The sequence below is a fragment of the Coregonus lavaretus genome (genome assembly GCF_964263955.1).
Source record: "Coregonus lavaretus genome assembly, chromosome: 7".
Classification (NCBI taxonomy): domain Eukaryota; kingdom Metazoa; phylum Chordata; class Actinopteri; order Salmoniformes; family Salmonidae; genus Coregonus; species Coregonus lavaretus.
Genome location: NC_139994.1, coordinates 17,222,658 through 17,242,289, shown reverse-complemented (window position 1 = coordinate 17,242,289; position 19,632 = coordinate 17,222,658). Strand labels below are relative to the sequence as shown.

General features: G+C 44.0%; 1 protein-coding gene across 3 annotated transcripts in view; it reads right to left on the bottom strand.

Annotated features, from left to right (window-relative positions):
- Positions 1–388: 388 nt before the first annotated feature.
- The window catches only part of LOC311132107 (DNA topoisomerase 2-beta-like), a 40,019-nt gene continuing 20,775 nt past the window's right edge, over positions 389–19,632 (bottom strand). For 2 of the 3 annotated variants that reach the window (XM_084165297.1, XM_084165299.1), the window contains exons 5-35: positions 19,041–19,186; positions 18,663–18,760; positions 16,399–16,611; positions 15,979–16,152; positions 14,083–14,184; positions 13,802–13,939; positions 13,431–13,569; positions 13,030–13,187; positions 12,596–12,721; positions 12,186–12,296; positions 11,761–11,866; positions 11,410–11,519; positions 10,993–11,085; positions 9,964–10,078; positions 9,136–9,257; positions 8,848–8,996; positions 8,367–8,598; positions 7,812–7,946; positions 7,244–7,444; positions 6,644–6,839; positions 6,451–6,542; positions 6,177–6,332; positions 5,805–5,888; positions 5,334–5,531; positions 4,918–5,083; positions 4,447–4,608; positions 2,869–3,180; positions 2,585–2,677; positions 1,671–1,811; positions 1,366–1,466; positions 389–1,265 (exon numbers count right to left, since the gene is read on the bottom strand). In XM_084165297.1, the coding sequence (XP_084021423.1) occupies positions 1,077–1,265; positions 1,366–1,466; positions 1,671–1,811; positions 2,585–2,677; positions 2,869–3,180; positions 4,447–4,608; positions 4,918–5,083; positions 5,334–5,531; positions 5,805–5,888; positions 6,177–6,332; positions 6,451–6,542; positions 6,644–6,839; positions 7,244–7,444; positions 7,812–7,946; positions 8,367–8,598; positions 8,848–8,996; positions 9,136–9,257; positions 9,964–10,078; positions 10,993–11,085; positions 11,410–11,519; positions 11,761–11,866; positions 12,186–12,296; positions 12,596–12,721; positions 13,030–13,187; positions 13,431–13,569; positions 13,802–13,939; positions 14,083–14,184; positions 15,979–16,152; positions 16,399–16,611; positions 18,663–18,760; positions 19,041–19,186 (4,558 nt within the window). In that variant the 3' untranslated portion in view covers positions 389–1,076. The remainder of the gene's footprint in view (positions 1,266–1,365; positions 1,467–1,670; positions 1,812–2,584; positions 2,678–2,868; positions 3,181–4,446; positions 4,609–4,917; positions 5,084–5,333; positions 5,532–5,804; positions 5,889–6,176; positions 6,333–6,450; positions 6,543–6,643; positions 6,840–7,243; positions 7,445–7,811; positions 7,947–8,366; positions 8,599–8,847; positions 8,997–9,135; positions 9,258–9,963; positions 10,079–10,992; positions 11,086–11,409; positions 11,520–11,760; positions 11,867–12,185; positions 12,297–12,595; positions 12,722–13,029; positions 13,188–13,430; positions 13,570–13,801; positions 13,940–14,082; positions 14,185–15,978; positions 16,153–16,398; positions 16,612–18,662; positions 18,761–19,040; positions 19,187–19,632) is intronic. The other variant, XM_084165298.1, reaches the window with a different exon arrangement.

The following is a 19,632-nucleotide window of genomic DNA, read 5'->3' as shown; positions in this document are numbered from 1 at the left end:
GTTGTCATGGTGATTATACATTTACCCAGAACCTCCTGCTGGCCTGGTGGGAAGAGAAAGCAGGAAGTCCTCAAAAGGAGCTTTACGGTAGCTTCTCGTTTTCCATTTTCAATATTGTCTGTTTGTATATTAACAATGCTTTATATGTTCATATACTGTTTAACTTGACCATGAAATGCCCTGGCAAAGTAATAAAATATATTTATTTTAAAATACATAACTTGTGGACGTGTTATAACCCGAATATTTAGATTTACTGTAGCCTTGAATACTGTGTGTGTGTGTGTGTGTGTGTGTGTGTGTGTGTGGTGTTCCTAAGGTTCTGCTCTGCAGGAAATAGAGTGAAGTCAATTAAGAAATTCAGACAGAAAACCCAACGGCCAGAGAATAATTTACATTTCATTGTTTACTTCCAAGTTCATGTTCAAAAAGGTACAGTCTCTTTTTTACTTTTTAAACAGTTAAAATGTGCTGAAGCACCGCGTTCCTAACTTCTAAAAGCCGCTTAGGACAAATACAGAACATTTCCATGGTAATAATAATAATTAAAAAAACAATTGTCTTGGTATGTATAATAAAAAGTGTAAAACACCTACACGGTAGAAAGCATTAAACGTCACCAATAAAATAAGAGTGGGGGAAATGTACAAAAGTCTGTGGGACACCGTACAGGGGTATTTCCACGAGCATGTCTGGTCCAGGTTGAATACTTCAAAACTAAATCCTTCCTTCCTACGTTGAAATAATCACACGACTGGATATTTATACAACCACTGCTTACACCTATCCCACCTCTCAGATGATTTCTTCTAGGAAGTGAAGGAGGAAGGATGCACGTTAAAATTACTCAAGCGGTGTGTGTAAATGGATGTTCAAATTGTTTAAAAACCCATCCTTCCTTCCTGATTTCCTCGAGGTGATCACAGATCGTAAGTGATTGGATAGGTGACAGCATGGGGTACTAACCTATTACTTTCCCCAGTCCAACCAATGAAGATCTGGGATTACTTCAAGGGAGGGAGGAAGCATTTAAATAGCATTGGAACAGAGCCTGTGTGTGGGAGGGATTCCATGGTCTAGTCGAACATGTCGTACTGATCGTCGTCTGACCCTGATGCTGACTCAGCAAAGTACTTCACTTCCTTCTTGGCCCTGCCTCTGCCCGGTCGGTCTCGGGACTCCACGCCGGATTGGCTGAAACGGTTGGAGTCCACATCATCATCTGACATTGGGGATGGGGCCGCGGCTGCTTTCTTTGATGGCTTCTACACATGGAGAAGATGCTAAGTATCTTTGTTGTATGGAAGGCTTAGTTTTTTTAGTATCTTCTTATATCCTATATAATTCAATGACACACATCCTTACCCTGCTGGTAGGGGCTTTGGGTGCTTTCCCAGGAGCCTTCTTGGGACTGAAATCATCCTCATCAGATCCAGAATGCTTCCTCTTCCTCCCTCCGCCTTTACCTGCACAGGTCAGGAGAAACACCCAGGTTACACTCCGTTCATATTCAGGTTACACTCTGTTCATTACCCAGGTCACATTCAGTTCATACCCTGTTTACACTATGTTCATACCCTGTTTTACACTAGGTCAATCTTATATATTCATAGAGAAATAGAGTGTAAGCTGACTGACTCTCCACCGATCATTGTGAGGTAAGCCTGTACCTTTGAGTGCTGGTGCAGGCTTCTTGGAGCCGGTATCTGAGTCTGAGTCCCAGACAGACGTGTCCAGCTTCTGTTTTGTTGGCGCTTTGGGTACTGGTGCTTTCCTGGGTTTGGGAGCTGCATCCGAAGGCTTCTTCACTGCTGTGATTAACAGAGAGTGAGCCAATCAATAACAATAAGTATCTCAGCAAGACACCATGGATGCGTCTAAAAAGGCACCCTATTCCCTTTATAGTGCACTATATTCAACAGCACCAACATTATCAGTATCTTTTTAACCCCCCTTGGTAGTGAGATTTGCATTAGTGCTCCCTCTAGCTGCAGATGTGGGTGTTACCAGAGTCATAGATCGCAACCTGTCCTCTGGGCAATTTGTGAGATTGGGTATGTAAACTTTGCCCCTCAATTTAATATATGTTACATTATGAATGTGATAGCAGTCATACAACATCATACGAATTGGAGGATGCATAGTATCATACGTCTTACCTGGTCGTACAATATCATACAAATTGGAGGTCTATAGTATCATATGTAGTAGAGGACGTATAGTATTATACGTCTTGCTCTGAGACCAGGCTGCTTGTTGTGTCATAATGACAGGACAATTTTGCCTAGAAGGTCATGAGAATTAGGTTAAGGTTAGGAAAAAGGTTAGGGGAAGGGTTAGCTAAAATGCTACAGTTGTCCCCGACGCAACTCGAACACGCAACCTTTGGATTGCTAGACGGTCGCGGTATACGCCCACCCATCCTCCCCGACCAACCTCCCTATCGTTCTGTCTTAAGTAAGCAGACCGTTATTTAATTTGAAACGTAACATATACTTAATGAAGGTACACAAATGTACGCTCCAAAGTGTATGTCTATTTAATGTGGCCAGGCTGTAGATACATATATGGCTCTGTATGTTACCTTTCTTAGCTGGGACAGGTTTGTTGAAGGCAGAGCTGCTGGAGTATGAAGAGAAGGCCTTGTCTTCCCCGTCACTGTCCAACTTCAGATCATCTGGAAGAGAAGAGTAACAGACATTAACCCTCAGATGAACATTGGGACTAGGAGCTTATTAACATACAAAGTCCTTTTTCATAGACAAACACACAAGACTTGAAATAACGACAATAAATATACATCTTTAACCTTTTACTAAAGAAAGTACACGACAAGGCAAACCTGCTGAGCTTGTTGTGCGAACTCACCACTGTCATTGCTCTTTTCAGAGGAGCAGGCTGATTTAGAGGAGGAGAATATACTCTCTGGTTCCTTCTTCTTCTTTGCTGGTGAGACGATGGTGGTGGTCTGTTTGGGCGGTGGGAAGATATCTTCATCATCCTCATCATTGCTGTGGTCGTTGTATCGGTCTTTAGTCTCGGAGGAGGCAGTGAAGTCATCTTTGCAGGGCCGGGCTGGCGAGGACGCAGCAGCAGCATCATCATCATCCTCCTCCTCATCCTCTTCCTCTCCTCCATCCTCTTCCTCACTGAAGTCAAAGGTGTACTTGGGCTTGGCCGCTGAGGAACAGAAAAAGTTCATTATAAGTATGGGTGTGTTTTGAATCACTTGTTGTAGTTGCAGCAGATTGATTTGTAATGATTTCTGAAAGGCAGCATGTCCTAATAGCCCACTGCTAGCAATAAGGAACAGCTACAGAGTTCATTTGGAGTTAGTGTGAGAGAGCTGAGTACCGTATCATAACCTCTCCTATTGCATATGGATTGCGTCACGCTGCAGTCAGACTTCAGGCTCATCAAGCCAGGGAGAACCAGACATTCAGACTTACAAAGAGCTGATGGACTTTGAAGTTATAGTCACCCCGGGTTACAGACAGCATAGTGTGTAGAATGACAATGAGCCAAAACGATTATGTTAGAATTAGCAAGGCTAGAGATATTTCTGACCACATGACCTGCAAAGGGAATGGATCACTGCCGTTACCTTGCTTTCCAAACAAGGTGCATGAATTGAGGAGCAAACTGGGTTAGAGAGGAGATTCAGCAACACTTGGAGGTCAAATGGAATTACATTTAAAAAATCATCTTTATTGCAAATAGTAGAACCAACGCATTTCGGCTTTTGGCCTTCTTCAGGGTTTTTACAAAAATAAGAATGAGGCTTTTAAACATTTGAAAATGGCCAATCACAAAGAATATGCAAATAAAAACATAATAAGATTGGTTAAAGCAGTTGTAGAAAGACCAACCAATCGACTAAGTGACTGGACCAGGAAAAACTCTGGGCCTCTTGTGGACAGATCTACGTCAACATAACTGGTACAGTACAATCTATGGTGAAGGAATGGGATGAGCAGCAGTAGTTCCGGTGTTTGGGTTTTTCATCACTGGTTATTTGGACAAATCACGATTTCGCAGGTGTTAGCATCTTTCGAATTTCGGAAGAGGAGGGGACATTCGGCCCGTAACTTGCAAAGAGAGAGCGCGAGCGAGCTACTCGTTCCGGTTCTGTTCCTTGTTCTAGCATTTCTTCAGCTATTCTCTTAACAGGTATAGACCTAGAACTTAATCGAGCAGCTGACCAATTAGGCAAGACTTTAGTTCTGGGTTAACCGAGATTAGGGCCCAATTAACTACTGATAACTGCTGTGGTCAGGAAAATGCCTGTCCCTAGTTCTAACAGGTCAGTGAACACGAAATTGAAGAAAACACCCCAAAACAGAGTGAAACAGGAAGCTACTGTCTGAACTTATCCAACAAAAAACACTTCTTCACGCTTTCCATTTTAATGGTGTGCCCTAATGAACACAGTAGGTAGGTGGTTACCTGAGGCCCGTTGTGACTTGGTGTCTCGGGGGATGACCACAGGTTCACTGTCCTCCAGGTCGCTCTCTGATTTGGACTCGTCCTCCGACCAGGGGTTCCGCTTCTTCACCTTCTTACCAGATGCTCCTTTGGGTGTGGGGGTTTTCCTGGCTCTGGGAGCACCTGATATAGAGAAAAGGGTTTATTCATTCAGATTTTGGGTATTTTATTTAATAGCCATGAAGTCCTGAAACTGTGTTGATGTGTGAGAGTTCATGTGTGATTAAAATAAATGAGTTCCAAAGTTTGCTCTAGTGGTAGCACTTCTGACTTCCAACTACAAATTGCCCCAAGAGGTGGGGATCCAATCATTGGGTCCACCACCTTCCTGACTTGTGTATCCCTCTCATTTGTCTCCCCTTCTCCCACAACTCATGACTGAACCTCAATATGATGACAGACACATGAAAGGAGAATGGAACATCTGCTGACCTGGCTCCTTCTTCTCCCGTTTGACCCGGGGGGCCTTGGGCTTGGCTGGGGCTGAGGCTGGTGGATTAGAGGATGAGTTGAGGGAGTTCTCCCCTGTTCCTCCATCTGACCCCAGCACTCCCATCTCATCATCAAACTCCATCTTCATTACCAGGTCCGCATCACCCTGAGAGACCAACACACACACACACACGTCATGTCTAATGCCTGAAAACACACAGAGACCAACGCAAACAATGGCGTTTTATGTTGGGCTATGACGGAGTTATACAGTTGAACTAAGCTCATACGGCACTGATAAGAGATATTCTTCAAGAATCAATGGGTATAAATCATCAACCTCAATGATTGGAATTGTCTGGAAACATTATAGACTGGACCTAGAGAGGATCCATTTTAAAAACAAAATGTGTTACCTTCTTCTTCTTGGTCATCTTCTTGGAGGCGTCAGTCTTCATGGCCTGTGTGATGGTGGGTACGACCCTGCGGCCGTATGGCGAGGGAAACGTCTCCTCCAGGTGGAGTTTCTTCACCTTGGGCTTGCCCACCTTGCCCTTCACCAGCTTGGTACCTTTACCTGCACTCATGTCTGCCTGCTCCTGGGCCTCGATTTTCTGTCACACGCACAGGGAGGGAATACACCTCAGTCAATTTTTGTAAATCGTCTAAGTCACTTGTATTGAGGTGACATTTATAGTGAAAGGAGATAAAACCCAAAGAAATCACTTTTTTTACCAATTAATCTGCCGTTAGTAAGGCCAGGAGAAAGAAACCTTGAGATTACCCGACTTCTCCCCAACAAAAGCAGTCTCGCACAAGTAGGTATAAATGTCAGCAGTGACTCAGAGATGAGTGGCACCGCTGCACATAGCGCTAGCACCACTTACATCCAGTTCTTCAATGAAGACAGCCAGGTCCTCCTTCCACAGGTCCTCTGGAGACTTCCTCTGCAGCTCATTCAACTCTCCTTTCTGTTGAACAACACACACTCAGTTGATAAAAGACGTGGCGCTAGTAACACCGAGATTGTGGGTTCATTTCCCTCTGCGATCACATACACAGATTCAAAAAGTACTGATATGCACGCACTATGCTCCAAGAACAAAACACATACAACCGTTAGAGACACTCAGCCCTTGACTACTTGTGGAATGTTGCTGCAAATGAATAGCCCTTTGGGGACGATAAAGATCTATTGAATTGAAAGTCCTTGACAGTCGGGTGTCTACACCCGTCCTCTCTGAGTGAGCAGTCAGTACCTTGATGTCTCTCTGTCGGAGCAGCTCGTCCACCTTCTCCTTGGACAGGCACCACAGAGGCATGTTGAGGATGTAGTTGAAGTTTGGTCCCGACGACGACCCAGAGTCCACAGAGCTGTCACTGTCGTTACCGTCACGATCGTCCTCCTCCAGAGCCTATAGGGAGAGACCAGGAAGACGCATAGTCCAATCAGAACACAGGGTGTTGAAGCGTCAAGCGGTCTCAGCCAGTCACAGGGCTGAATGGTGGACAGTGGCAGGATGCTAACAGTACCTTTTCCTGTGCTTTGGTCCATGCCGCCACGGGGTCCGACTCAAAGCCTTTCTGCACCAGCATCCTGATCAAATCCCTCTTAGACTTGTTCTCTATTGACAAACAACATTACTATATCAGTATTCTAGTAACAAATTGAAATAAGAATCGAGAGAGAGACAGAGAGAGAGAGCGATGCAGGTCAAATTCTCACCGATTGTGATCTTTCCTTCGATCTTCTCCAGCACAAATCGTGCCTGATTGGACAGTTTGGAAGCATCCGCCCCCAGGCTCCCCACTAGCCAATCCTTCCTGAGCTTGTAGTAGTGCAACCGCAGCTCAAAGAACTCCTTGAGAATGTCCTGGACCGAGTCATACCTCTTCAGACAGCCCATGTGGTCAAACAACACCTGAGGGGTGAAGAGCAACTACTTTAGATACCTCTCCTTTTCAAAACAGGTTAAAAACCACGGATCACTTCAAAATGTTCTTCACTTTTTAGATGATAGACTCATTCCAAAGAATCCCGTCATCCGGGCACATGTGATTCCTATAAGAGGAGTGCTCTCTATATACACAAAACAGAGCACTTCATCCAAAGAGGTATGTATAATGAATCAACAATGGGAGTCAATACAGCTATCAGTTCAACTCAAATACAGGGTCGTATTCATTAGGGCAAACCGTTTTGTGACGGATAATGAAAACAAGCATTTATCATTGGACAAGCTCAGGTAGTTTCTCCCTGTTTCAGTCCGTTTTCTTCCCTTTGGTGCCTAGTGAATAGGACCCAGATTTGAGGAGTGGTACTAACCATTGAGTTGCAGGTGAGGCTGGACTGTAGCTTGAAGACTTTGTGTAGTCCTGCAGCCTCTGCCTGGGCCAGCTTCTCCTCTGACATGCGGACCACAAACTTGACGGTTTGGTCTGTGTGGTACTCCTTATAGTCATTGATCAGAGCTGGAGTCTTCTCTGTCCCCTGGAGCATGGGCTCTAGTACAGACTCCTTGTAAGCCTGGCAGGAGAGAGGAGAGAGGGAGGGGAGGAGAGGAGAGAGAGGGGGAGGAGAGGGAGAGAGGGAGGGGAGGAGAGGAGAGAGAGGGGGAGGAGAGGGAGAGAGGGAGGGGAGGAGAGGGAGAGAGGGGGAGGAGAGGGAGAGAGGGAGGGGAGGAGAGGAGAGAGAGGGGGAGGAGAGGGAGAGAGAGGGGGAGGAGAGGGAGAGAGGGAGGGGAGGAGAGGGAGAGAGGGGGAGAACAAAGTCCATTACAAGAACTAACAAACATAATATCACAGCATTGAAACAACAGTTCAACATCTCCTTTATTCAGATGACCAGAATTGCTGGACAGGTGTGATATACCCTGTCATTAGCAATAGTGTACCTGTGTCCAGGTGCGAACGGGCAGCTCAGTGATCTCAATGGTGTTCTTGTCCAGGACAGAGATCTCCCCACTGACCATGTACTGGTTCTGGCCCAACTCATGGATCACTCCTTTAAAGTTCTTATAGCTGGGCAGCTGGGAGAGGAGAGAGAGGTAGGAATATTCAGTCGTCATTATGATAGATTACTTACTCATAACATGATTAACACAAATCTTGATTATAAATGACCAACAGCAGACAAAGTTGGTGGTTTATCCCGTTCTACCCAAAAAATTGTTTTAGCTAAAGGTTTTAATGTATAATTTTACATTTTAGTCATTTAGCAGATGCTCTTAGAGCGACTTACAGTTTGTGAGTGCATACATTTTTCATACTGGCCCTGGTATCAATCTACACAAATATTATCCGAGTTGATATGTTTTAAGCAATAAAATCCTAAAACCAAAAATGGACAATAGCGCTGCTTGTATGTCCACAACAAATTTCCCCTCTGGGACAATCAAGTTGATCTTAGCTTATGTAATCAAACACGTTTCAAACTTCTAAATGTTTACCATGGGCAGAGGGTCCTGCATGTTGAGCATGCGGTAGAGGTTGTTGACTATCTCTCTGTGGTCGTAGTTAGGGATCTTGCAGGCCCAGCCCGTCCCGATGCCCTCGGCCCCGTTCACCAGCACCATCGGTAGGATGGGGATGTACCACTCTGGCTCTACCTTCTGGTTGTCATCGAATAGGAACTTCAGCAGGCTGGAGTCCACCGCTGGGAACAACATCTTGGCCAGGGGACTAAGGAAGTGACATTACTTCATAATGAATACATTTTTTAAGCATTTTGAGTTTTAATGTGTTTTATGAAAGGTGATGTATAAAGAAAGTTTACATGAAATGTATCATTAAAAAAGGTGACTTTTTTTGTATCAAGCAGGTATGACTGCACCTCAGGATGGCCCAATGGCCCATACAAATCATACAACAAGTAGACCAATCAAATAGCTAGCACAATTCTGTTATGACCTTTGACCCTAGAGGCATTACCTGAGCATGGTGAAGATGTAACGGGGGCTGGCAGCGTCCTTGCCCCCGTTGATGCGGGTACCAAACTGACCCAGCGGCTGCAGGATGTTCACGTTGTTGCTGCCCACAAAGTTCTGGGCCAAGTTCACAATCGTCATCAACAGGGATTGCTGTTCACACACATACAGAGGCACACGTGTCAAAACAATGTTGTTGTGGGAAACACAAAGTATCTTCAGACAGTATTGATTTAAAGTGGAAGATAGCGCTCTAAGTATATTCCATATAGCTCTGTAAGAGTGTCCGGACCTCTCCGTGATGGTAGGCAGACATCTCTGCTACTGAACCAGCCAGCTGAGCCACCTTCACCTCCCGCTTATCATTCCTCTTCATACAGGTGAACAGCACCTTCCTCTGACCTGGCTTCAGACCTGCACGCATACACATATGACATCATCAAAAGGGGACCACGCCACAAACACATCTCTTCAAAAGGGGATCACAAGTGGACCGCAGGAGGAGTAGGTGATGCAACAAACAGCTAATGGGGATTTGTTAGATTAACTTGGATTTTAAGAATAATGACTAAAGGATTTCACCCCAAATACAGTATAAATGTTAGAATTATCATGTAGTGTCAACCCACTAACAGAGGGGGCGGTACTAAACATTCAAGGGTGAAGGAGAAGGCGGAAACTGTTTAGAAAAGCCACCTAAAGGTGGGAGGAGTCAAGTTCAGGAGGTATAAAATTGTATGTTTGTGTTTTTGGCGCCAGAGCTCTCCATGAATAAATATACAGATAATACTTGTTGGTTGTGGACCTTGAATCATTGATGATTAAAACCAGAGCCTTACAACCTCTGGTAATGATTCAAGCTTAGGTTGAATTAGAGATAGAAATTCACGTGACAGGATTCAAATAAACAAATGATACACGTCATCATCAAAAGGGGACCACATCACACACATAAAAAATGCACCAAGAGGAGAGTGAAGAACTGTTAAAAACAGGTTTGCAGGCTTTTCAGTTCCCTTATTAAACTTCAAAGCCATTTGACAACAAACACAACAACAAAAGCTACTAAGACAGAGTTGTCCAGAAAGATAGCTAGTCTAGTGGATCGCTGCATACCTACCGTCGACTAAGGATGGGATGGATCTCTCGTTGTCGGAGTTGGAGAAGAGGATGAGTTCTTTGTTGATGAAGTCGTTGTAGGAGAGGTGTTTCGCCTGCGTGCCGTACAGGTATTGCTGCATGGGGACAATAAAAGGATGAAACGTAAAGTGACTTGGATCAGGGCTATGATGTTGTTATGGTCTTATCAGTGCCACATGGGAGAGCGGTGTCTACTTTGCATCAGTGACCGACAGCAAACAGAGTCATTTACAAAACTGTGTTCCGTATCTGTGTTCCATACAGGTATTGCTGTAGGATGAGACAGAAATAAACAGACTTGAAGCAGCGCTCTGATGATGTCACCAGTGTTAGACCTGGCTCTGATGGGATTCACATGGGGAAAGCAGCTGCTACTTTACATCAATGATAAACAGTAAAGAGAGAATTTTCGGGATATTTCCATTTCAATGCTTAGGATATCTGGGGAACACAGAAATCAGATGTTTGTGAATCTGAGCCAGCTAGAAGACTCTAAACGAGCTGTGATAAATCATGGTCCAAGTAACTCCCATGGTGGAGAGATGCCTGTATGAAAACAGAAAGATCTAAACAGTCTACATCCTCTTCCTTTAATCAAACTCCAATATCTAAATGTCTCTCACAGGGTGCATCTCAATAATCTGTTGCTTCCCCTCCTCTCCTTTCCTTCATCTGCACTGATGTGAATGATCTGGACCGTCTCTCACATTGCAGATGGAACCTAGATGTTTCAGTGAAGCACACTTGAGTGCTGAGTAACCGTTGCAGAGACCTGAAGATTTACGCTATAGGAGGTATGCAAAACTTGTTATACTGGCTGTATTTCTGCCTGCTTGAATGGTGAATAACTCAGATACATATGAAAACAAGAAATGACCCTGGGAATCGATAGAAAATCGCTTAGAGATGCACAAATACGATATAACATAAACAAATGGGTGAATCTTTCTTTTGACATACAGGAAACCCGGGTTTGAACCCAGTCGGTCACACAGTCAGTCCCACCCACCTCTGGCAGGCCGTGCATCCTCCTCTGTCTCCTGTCCTCCATGAAGTTGGTGAGCCACTCCTTCCTGTCGTCAGTCTTCTTCTTACTGAACGCCTAGAGACCGACAGCAAAGGATAGATCACTGTTAGTGTCAGTCAAATGAAATCACTGTCAGTCCTCTCTCCATTTGGCAAGGATTTCATAAGCAGAACACAGACAAATAACAAAGTTGTGAGTTGATAGAAGGTTGGAAGAAAGCGCTAATCACGTTTGTGCGAAAGCAAAACTAGCTTGATGAATAGATTTTCTAAAATATTTGAGCCATTTCAGAATAGATTTTCTAACTTTTCTAGCCATTTTTTCTGTACATTTACTGAAACAGTGTTCAAAGACCATGACAGGGAAAAGGAGAGAGCGTGGTATCCGTGTTAAACCCACCAGTGTGATGGCAGCATCGTCCTCTGTCCCGGCGTATCTGAACATGATCCGGTGTTTCTCCATGTCTGCAAAGTACTCCTTGGCCTCCTTGCTTGTGCTGGTACCTAAACCTGGAACACAAACAAACAAACACTCAAACCCTTTTCACATTACCGTGCCAACCCAAATTATGCTAACAGGCTCAGATATATATTTTCCACATTGTCCTTTCCAGCATGCTCCAGTAACTATGGTGGACGTATATTCAGGCCAGCACAGTAGGGCTTGGCCCGAATTGCCTCAGTAGTGTGAAACAGAATACCTTCTAACAATAATGGTTAGTTTGGAGGAATATCCACATGATGAACATACCTTTGTAGTACTTTATATGCCAGGTTTTAAAGTTGACCGTCTGTTTCTTCCATTCGTCAAACTCTGGAATGCTGTAGAAAGCAAACTCCTGCTTATTCTTGTTCACCTGCAGGAAAGAGTTAAAAGCAGCATTACAACCATGTTTGCTAAATTTAAGTCATGCCAATCTAAACGTTGTTTGTGTTATAACAGTTTAAAGTTAGTTGCCATAAGCTGACATCAGCAGTCAAGACTATCATGTAGTCCTTGTCCTATGATGGAGGTTTCGGTCAGTGTAGATTTGCAAACACTGAAGAGTTCGAGCCAAGGGGAAGTGGTAGGGAGAAAATTGGCACCGGCTGTACCAATGTATAAATCTTACTTTGAATCTGTATAGAATGTGTGTAATAGTCCAGAACCCCTGCTATTACCTGTGTGAGTCTTACCTTAACGATGGGCGTGATGAACTCCTCCAGGAAGGTGTGTTTGAGCAGGGATGGCCAGTTGTGATGGAAGAAGTTGATGAGCAAACCCTTGATATGGGAGCCATCTTGATCCTGTCAGCAGATAATCAACCCAAACACACACTATTAGTATGGATTGTTATGACCCAAGGGTATGTCCAAAATCATACCCTATTCCATATGTAGCGCACTACCTTTGGTGCGCTACACCATACTATATAGGGAATAGCGTGCCATTGCAGATCAACCTTAAGAGAGTGTAAGTTCAACAAAACAAGGCTTTGAGCGTGCATAATGTATGTATTGTTACTACAATTATTGACTATGATAATTACAAGACATCGGTCAATTTTAGACGTCAGTCGTTGATGGGATTGATTAAGTGTTAGAACCTGATCGGTCATGATCATGATCTTGCCGTAGCGTAGGGATCTCAGAGACTCTGGGTCCTCGTAGCTCTTCTTGTACTGCAGACCCACGATCTTGATGATGTTGTTGATCTCTGCGTTCTCCATGATCTGGAGGGAAAGAGAAATGTATGTGTCAGTGTTTCCCCTACCATAATATAGGCAGGGTGGGCCACCCTAGCTCTGGTGGACACTACCTAAAAGAGTTTGGCTTCAGTTGATCTCAATTTACATTTTCAGTTGATCGGAATGGTTCTTGCGCCACATTTGGGAAATAATTGATGTAAATCCCTTTTGTATTTATCTGTTTACAAGATCATTTATTATTGTGGTGTACGCCCGATAGCTACTTGAATCATTTAGATTGCAATCACCCATACACTCTCCCAGACCAACCGAACGGCTCTCTAGTCACTCACCTGTTTGTGTGTGGCCTCTCGTACATTCAGGATCTTTCCTCTTAGTGGGAAGACACCATAGCGATCTCGCCCGATGACGCCGAGGCCGGAGACGGCCAGGGACTTGGCTGAGTCTCCCTCAGTCAGGATCAGAGTGCATTCTGAAGAGTGTTTACCACCTAGGGGTGAAGACGGAGGTAAGACGCGCAGTTCAGTGTGTGTTTAAACAATCTCGTGTTTCCCCAACAAAATTATAAGTGGGGTGGGGCCCAACCGCCTAGCTCTGTTCCCCCAGCCCAATTAAATATCTTCAACTAGTTTCAATATAAACATTTGGTAAAATAGGCCCTCTTGGTGGATAAGTAGATTACGAACACAGTAGGGCTTATACACACAGCGCAGAGTAGTTGTGGTTGCCTTACCGGCATCGTTGGCGTCATCCAGCTTGGGGATGCCTTTAATCTTGCTGTGCTTCACTGAAGAACACTTCTTGTTGAGTTGTGTCTGGGCCTTGAACTTCACCCAGTTCAGGATACTCTCCACGATGCCACAGTTAGTCGCCTGCAGACAAAATAAAGAATTGAACATGATATATCATTGTTTAATACTCCAGGTGAACCGAGAACACAAGAGGACATGGAACAGATTTTAGTGATCATATGATTTCAATTCAATCTAAATAACTTGACTTTCTCTGTGAGGAAGCAGTGTATGTGGAGAATAAATGCCCAACATAGGATGTATACATGTAGGAGGTAGTGATATCTCATTGTGGTGAAGAAAAGTAATTTACCGCTCTGATAAACTTCTCAGACAGAGGGCACTTAGAACCAAAGCTCTTGGTCTGGAGAGTCATGTTCTCCTTGGTCTGGGAGTCAAAGGTCGGGTTCTCGATCAACGCATTCACAAACACCCAGATGTGGTTCTTCACCTGATGTAGAGGAAAACAAAGCATTAAGATTGACCAAACTTTACATTAGATTGCTCCTATTCCAGTGTAGTAAGAATGTAATTACTACTAACACTTTTGTAGTAACATAGTAATAACACAGTAATAAGATAGTAATAACTAACCTGGAAGGGTTTGACTGAGACACCAGCTTTGTTCTTCTTCTTCACCACTTCTATCAGCTTGGCTACGATCTGGTCCACCACGTAATCAATGTGTCTGCCACCCTGAATGGCACAAAACAAGCAGTGTAGTACATAAAACATGTCTGATGTGATTGAAAGTGATTCAAGTCATACTCCAAGATGTGAATACCATCAAAATGCACACTCATCTCAGTATATTTACACATGCAAATAGCACTTCATTTCTGTCCATTATTCCTAGATTGGTCAAGTCATAGTTTTCCAAATCAAAGGGTATATTTCTGGTAATACAGTGCATTCGTAAAGTATTCAGACCCCTTGACTTTGTGTTAGTCTTATTCTAAAATATATATTTTTGCAAATATCCACATTAATCTACACACAATACCCCATAATGACAAAGCGAAAACAGGTTTTTAGAAATTTTGGCAAATGTATAAAAAATAAATTTAAAAAATACCTTATTTACATAAGTATTCAGACCCTTTGCTATGAGACTCGAAATTGAGCTCAGGTGCATCCTGTTTCCATTGATCATCCTTGAGATGTTTCTCCAAATTGATTAGAGTCCACCTGTGGTAAATTCAATTGATTGGACATGATTTGGAAAGGCACACACCTGTCTATATAAAAGTCCCCAGTTGACAGTGCCAAGCCATGAGGTCAAAGGAATTGTCCGTAGAGCTCCGAGACAGGATTGTGTCGAGGCACAGATCTGGAGAAGGGTACAACAAATGTCTGCAGCATTGAAGGTCCCCAAGAACACAGTGGCCTCCATCATTCTTAAATGGAAGAAGTTTGGAACCACCAAGACTCTTCCTAGAGCTGGCCGCCCAGCCAAACTGAGCAATCGGGGGAGAAGGGCCTTGGTCAGGGAGGTGACCAAGAACCCGATGGTCACTCTGACACAGGTCCAGAGTTCCTCTGTGGAGATGGGAGAACCTTCCAGAAGGACAACCATCTCTGCAGCACTCCAACAATCAGGCCTTTATGGTAGAGTGGCCAGACGGAAGCCATTCCTCAGTAAAAGGCACATGACAGCCTGCTTGGCATTTGCCAAAAGGCATCTAAAGACTCGCAGACCATGACAAACAAGATTCTCTGGTCTGATGAAACCAAGATTGAACTCTTTGGCCTGATAGGCAAAAGTCACGTCTGGAGGAAACCTGGCCCCTTCCCTACGGTGAAGCATGTTGGTGGCAGCATCATGCTGTGGGGATGTTTTTCAGTGACAGGGACTGGGAGACTAGTCAGGATCAAGGGAAAGATGAACGGAGCAAAGTACAGAGAGATCCTTGATGAAAACCTGCTCCAGAGCACTCAGGACCTCAGACTGGGGCAAAGATTCACCTTCCAACAGGACAATGAGACCCTAAGCACACGGCCAAGAAAACGCAGGAGTGGCTTCGGGACAAGTCTCTGAATGTCCTTGAGTGGCCCAGCCAGAGCCTGGACTTTACCCCAATCTAATATCTCTGGAGAGACCTGAAAATAGTTGTGCAGCGACGCTCCCCATCCAACCTGACAAAGCTTGAGAGGATCTGCAGAGAAGAATGGGATAAACTCCCCAAATACAGGTGTGCCAAGCTTGTAGCGTCATACCCAAGAAGACTCAATGCTGTAATCGCTGCCAAAGTACTGAGTAAAGGGTCGGAACACTTATGTAAATGTAATATTTCCGTTTTTTATTTGTAAGAAACGCAATTGTTTTTGGAATAAATCTGTTTTTGCTCTGTCATTATGGGGTATTGTGTGTAGATTTTAGAATAAGGCTGTAACGTAACAAAATGTGGAAAAATCAAGTGGTGTAAATACTTTCTGAATGCAGTGTATAACAGACTGACTTAACAACATCATTCCCTGAGGGGATGTTACCTTGGTGGTGGCAATACTGTTGACGAAGCTGATCTGTTGGAATCCCTTCTCACTCATGGTAAGACACACTTCCCAGCGCTCGTTGACGGACTCGTTGACCACCTTTAGGGCCACGCCCACCTCGTCCAGCTTATCCTTCACGTACAGGTCCACATAGCTGCGGAACCCTGTCACCTGAGACGACAAGGACAGGTGAGAGGAGCCTAAACCGGGTCTGGATAGTGGCACCGGTTCTGTAAAGGTTATTAGCAAATTACATTGTATTGAAACAGGTGTAGTGAAATGAGCTGTTTTATTTAAAGTCCAAAACTTTTTGCCCAGGGTCTTCCAAGACTTGGCACCTTATGTACAGCATGTTGTCTGTGTATATGGGCCAGCCCATCTTACTATGTGCGGTTACATGGGGTGGGGGAGACTTACAGGGAGTTTCTTCCCGTTGAGCATGACTTTGACGCCCTTGCAGGAGCCAGCGATGTCGTAGGCCCTCTTGGTGAGCAGAGCCACGATGTCCTTGTCTAGCTTCTCCATCTTGAACTTGGACAGGTCCGGCTGGAAGGTCACACACGTGAAGTCGTCCCCGTCAAAGAACTTGATCTTGGGGTCGCTCGTCTTGCCCATGTTGTTCTGCCAGGTCTAGGGAGGGAGAGAGAAAGAGAGGGACAGAGATTGTAATGAAATTCACTACTTCTTCACATGCTAAGGAAACTAGAATTAATCATGAGGTTGTATGGTGAAATTCCATCAAAAGAGATACAAGTTAATAAAAAGCCTTGTGAAACTGATTGAACAAACTCTGGTGAGTCATTTCATTGAAAGTGACAATTGTAGGACAAACCACATACAGTGAGGGAAAAAAGTATTTGATCCCCTGCTGATTTTGTACGTTTGCCCACTGACAAAGACATGATCAGTCTATAATTTTAATGGTAGGTTTATTTGAACAGTGAGAGACAGAATAACAACAAAACAATCCAGAAAAACACATGTCAAAAATGTTATAAATTGATTTGCATTTTAATGAGGGAAATAAGTATTTGACCCCTCTGCAAAACATGACTTAGTACTTGGTGGCAAAACCCTTGTTGGCAATCACAGAGGTCAGATGTTTCTTGTAGTTGGCCACCAGGTTTGCACACATCTCAGGAGGGATTTTGTTCCACTCCTCTTCGCAGGTCTTCTCCAAGTCATTAAGGTTTCGAGGCTGACGTTTGGCAACTCGAACCTTCAGCTCCCTCCACAGATTTTCTATGGGATTAAGGTCTGGAGACTGGCTAGGCCACTCCAGGACCTTAATGTGCTTCTTCTTGAGCCACTCCTTTGTTGCCTTGGCCGTGTGTTTTGGGTCATTGTCATGCTGGAATACCCATCCACGACCCATTTTCAATGCCCTGGCTGAGGGAAGGAGGTTCTCACCCAAGATTTGACGGTACATGGCCCCGTCCATCGTCCATTTGATGCGGTGAAGTTGTCCTGTCCCCTTAGCAGAAAAACACCCCCAAAGCATAATGTTTCCACTTCCATGTTTGACGGTGTGGATGGTGTTCTTGGGGTCATAGGCAGCATTCCTCCTCCTCCAAACACGGCGAGTTGAGTTGATGCCAAAGAGCTCGATTTTGGTCTCATCTGACCACAACACTTTCACCCAGTTCTCCTCTGAATCATTCAGATGTTCATTGGCAAACTTCAGACTGCACTGTATATGTGCTTTCTTGAGCAGGGGGACCTTGCGGGCGCTGCAGGATTTCAGTCCTTCGCGGCGTAGTGTGTTACCAATTGTTTTCTTGGTGACTATGGTCCCAGCTGCCTTGAGATCATTGACAAGATCCTCCTGTGTAGTTATGGGCTGATTCCTCACCGTTCTCATGATCATTGCAACTCCACGAGGTGAGATCTTGCATGGAGCCCCAGGCCGAGGGAGATTGACATTTATTTTGTGTTTCTTCCATTTGCGAATAATCACACCAACCGTTGTCACCTTCTCACCAAGCTGCTTGGCGATGGTCTTGTAGCCCATTCCAGCCTTGTGTAGGTCTACAATCTTGTCCCTGACATCCTTGGAGAGCTCTATGGTCTTGGCCATGGTGGAGAGTTTGGAATCTGATTGATTGATTGCTTCTGTGGACAGGTGTCTTTTATACAGGTAACAAACTGAAATTAGGAGCACTCCCTTTAAGAGTGTGCTCCTAATCTCAGCTCGTTACCTGTGTAAAAGACACCTGGGAGCCAGAAATCTTTCTGATTGAGAGGAGGTAAAATACTTATTTCCCTCATTAAAATGCAAATCAATTTATAACATTTTTGACATGCGTTTTTCTGGATTGTTTTGTTGTTATTCTGTCTCTCACTGTTCAAATAAACCTACCATTAAAATTATAGACTGATCATTTCTTTGTCAGTGGGCAAACGTACAAAATCAGCAGGGGATCAAATACTTTTTTCCCTCACTGTAAACAAAGACAACAGAAATAACCTAAATCCCCCAAAACTATGCAGAATCCTACAATAATCAACATAAAAATCCTGTGTGACCACACCCGACAGTGCAAATCAACTCATACTCGCCCCCTTATATGTTTTCAAGTCACATACTGTACTCCTACAAAACATCAAATGGAGTTCAGCTGTTTGATGAATGTTCTTTTCAACAGATGTCAAATCACACTGTGCTTTCTCGTCGTCTGTACCTGTTTGAAGCTGTGTTTGTACTCTTTGCAGGCGGTTTCCACTGTGAACTTTGTGCTGAAAATATTGCAGAGTTTAGCACCGTACCCGTTCCTTCCACCTAGGAGGAAAACAGAAGAGAGACATGCTTTCATCTATGGAGAGATTGTCCTTGAAGAGCTATAGTCATTCACTCATTCCAGTGTTGTGTTACTAAGCACTGCAAGGGGCACTACAAAACTATTCAGTTGAGATCATAAAAGCAGACAGTAAAAATGGTTTAGGTTAGAAGTTCTGTCTGAAGCTGTATGGAATCCATATGAAATGGTGTTCCACAAATGGACAATAAATACATAAATAATACATTAATTAGATTCTCGTTTTCAGAGTGATTTTGTCACCTGTGACTTTCTTCTGCTCGTCGTCGTAGTTACTGGAGGTGAGGAGGTGTCCGAAAATGAGAGCAGGAACGTACATCTTCTCATCTTTGTGTTCCACCACGGGGATGCCTTTACCATTGTTCCAGATGTTTATGGTGTTGGACTCACTGAGGGAAGAGAGGAGAGGGGGATGATGAACGTAGGAATATTAAGGAGGGATAAACAATGCATGCAGAAGAACTTCACAGGACAGACAGAAACATCATGACCCAACTTGAATAACCATTACGTATTTCCATTTAGATGTACTAACCTTTAGATTGTGGCGGTCATGAAATTTTGTCAGCCGGTTATTGTCATGCAAAAGACTGCCGGTCTCACGGTAATTGACCGTTAATTAACATAAATGGTAAGCATCTCCAGGCCTCCATGCATACAAGCCACTGATGCACACCCTTGGAACATCTAAATGTTTTAAAACATCTACAGTCTAATAAATCAGTTTAATATACACCATTACAATAAATCCCTTATTTTTAGGCAGGTCTAAGGAACATTATGATATGAAGAAAACGTATTTCAGAAGAACAGAATATGAGTTGGCCTACTGTCT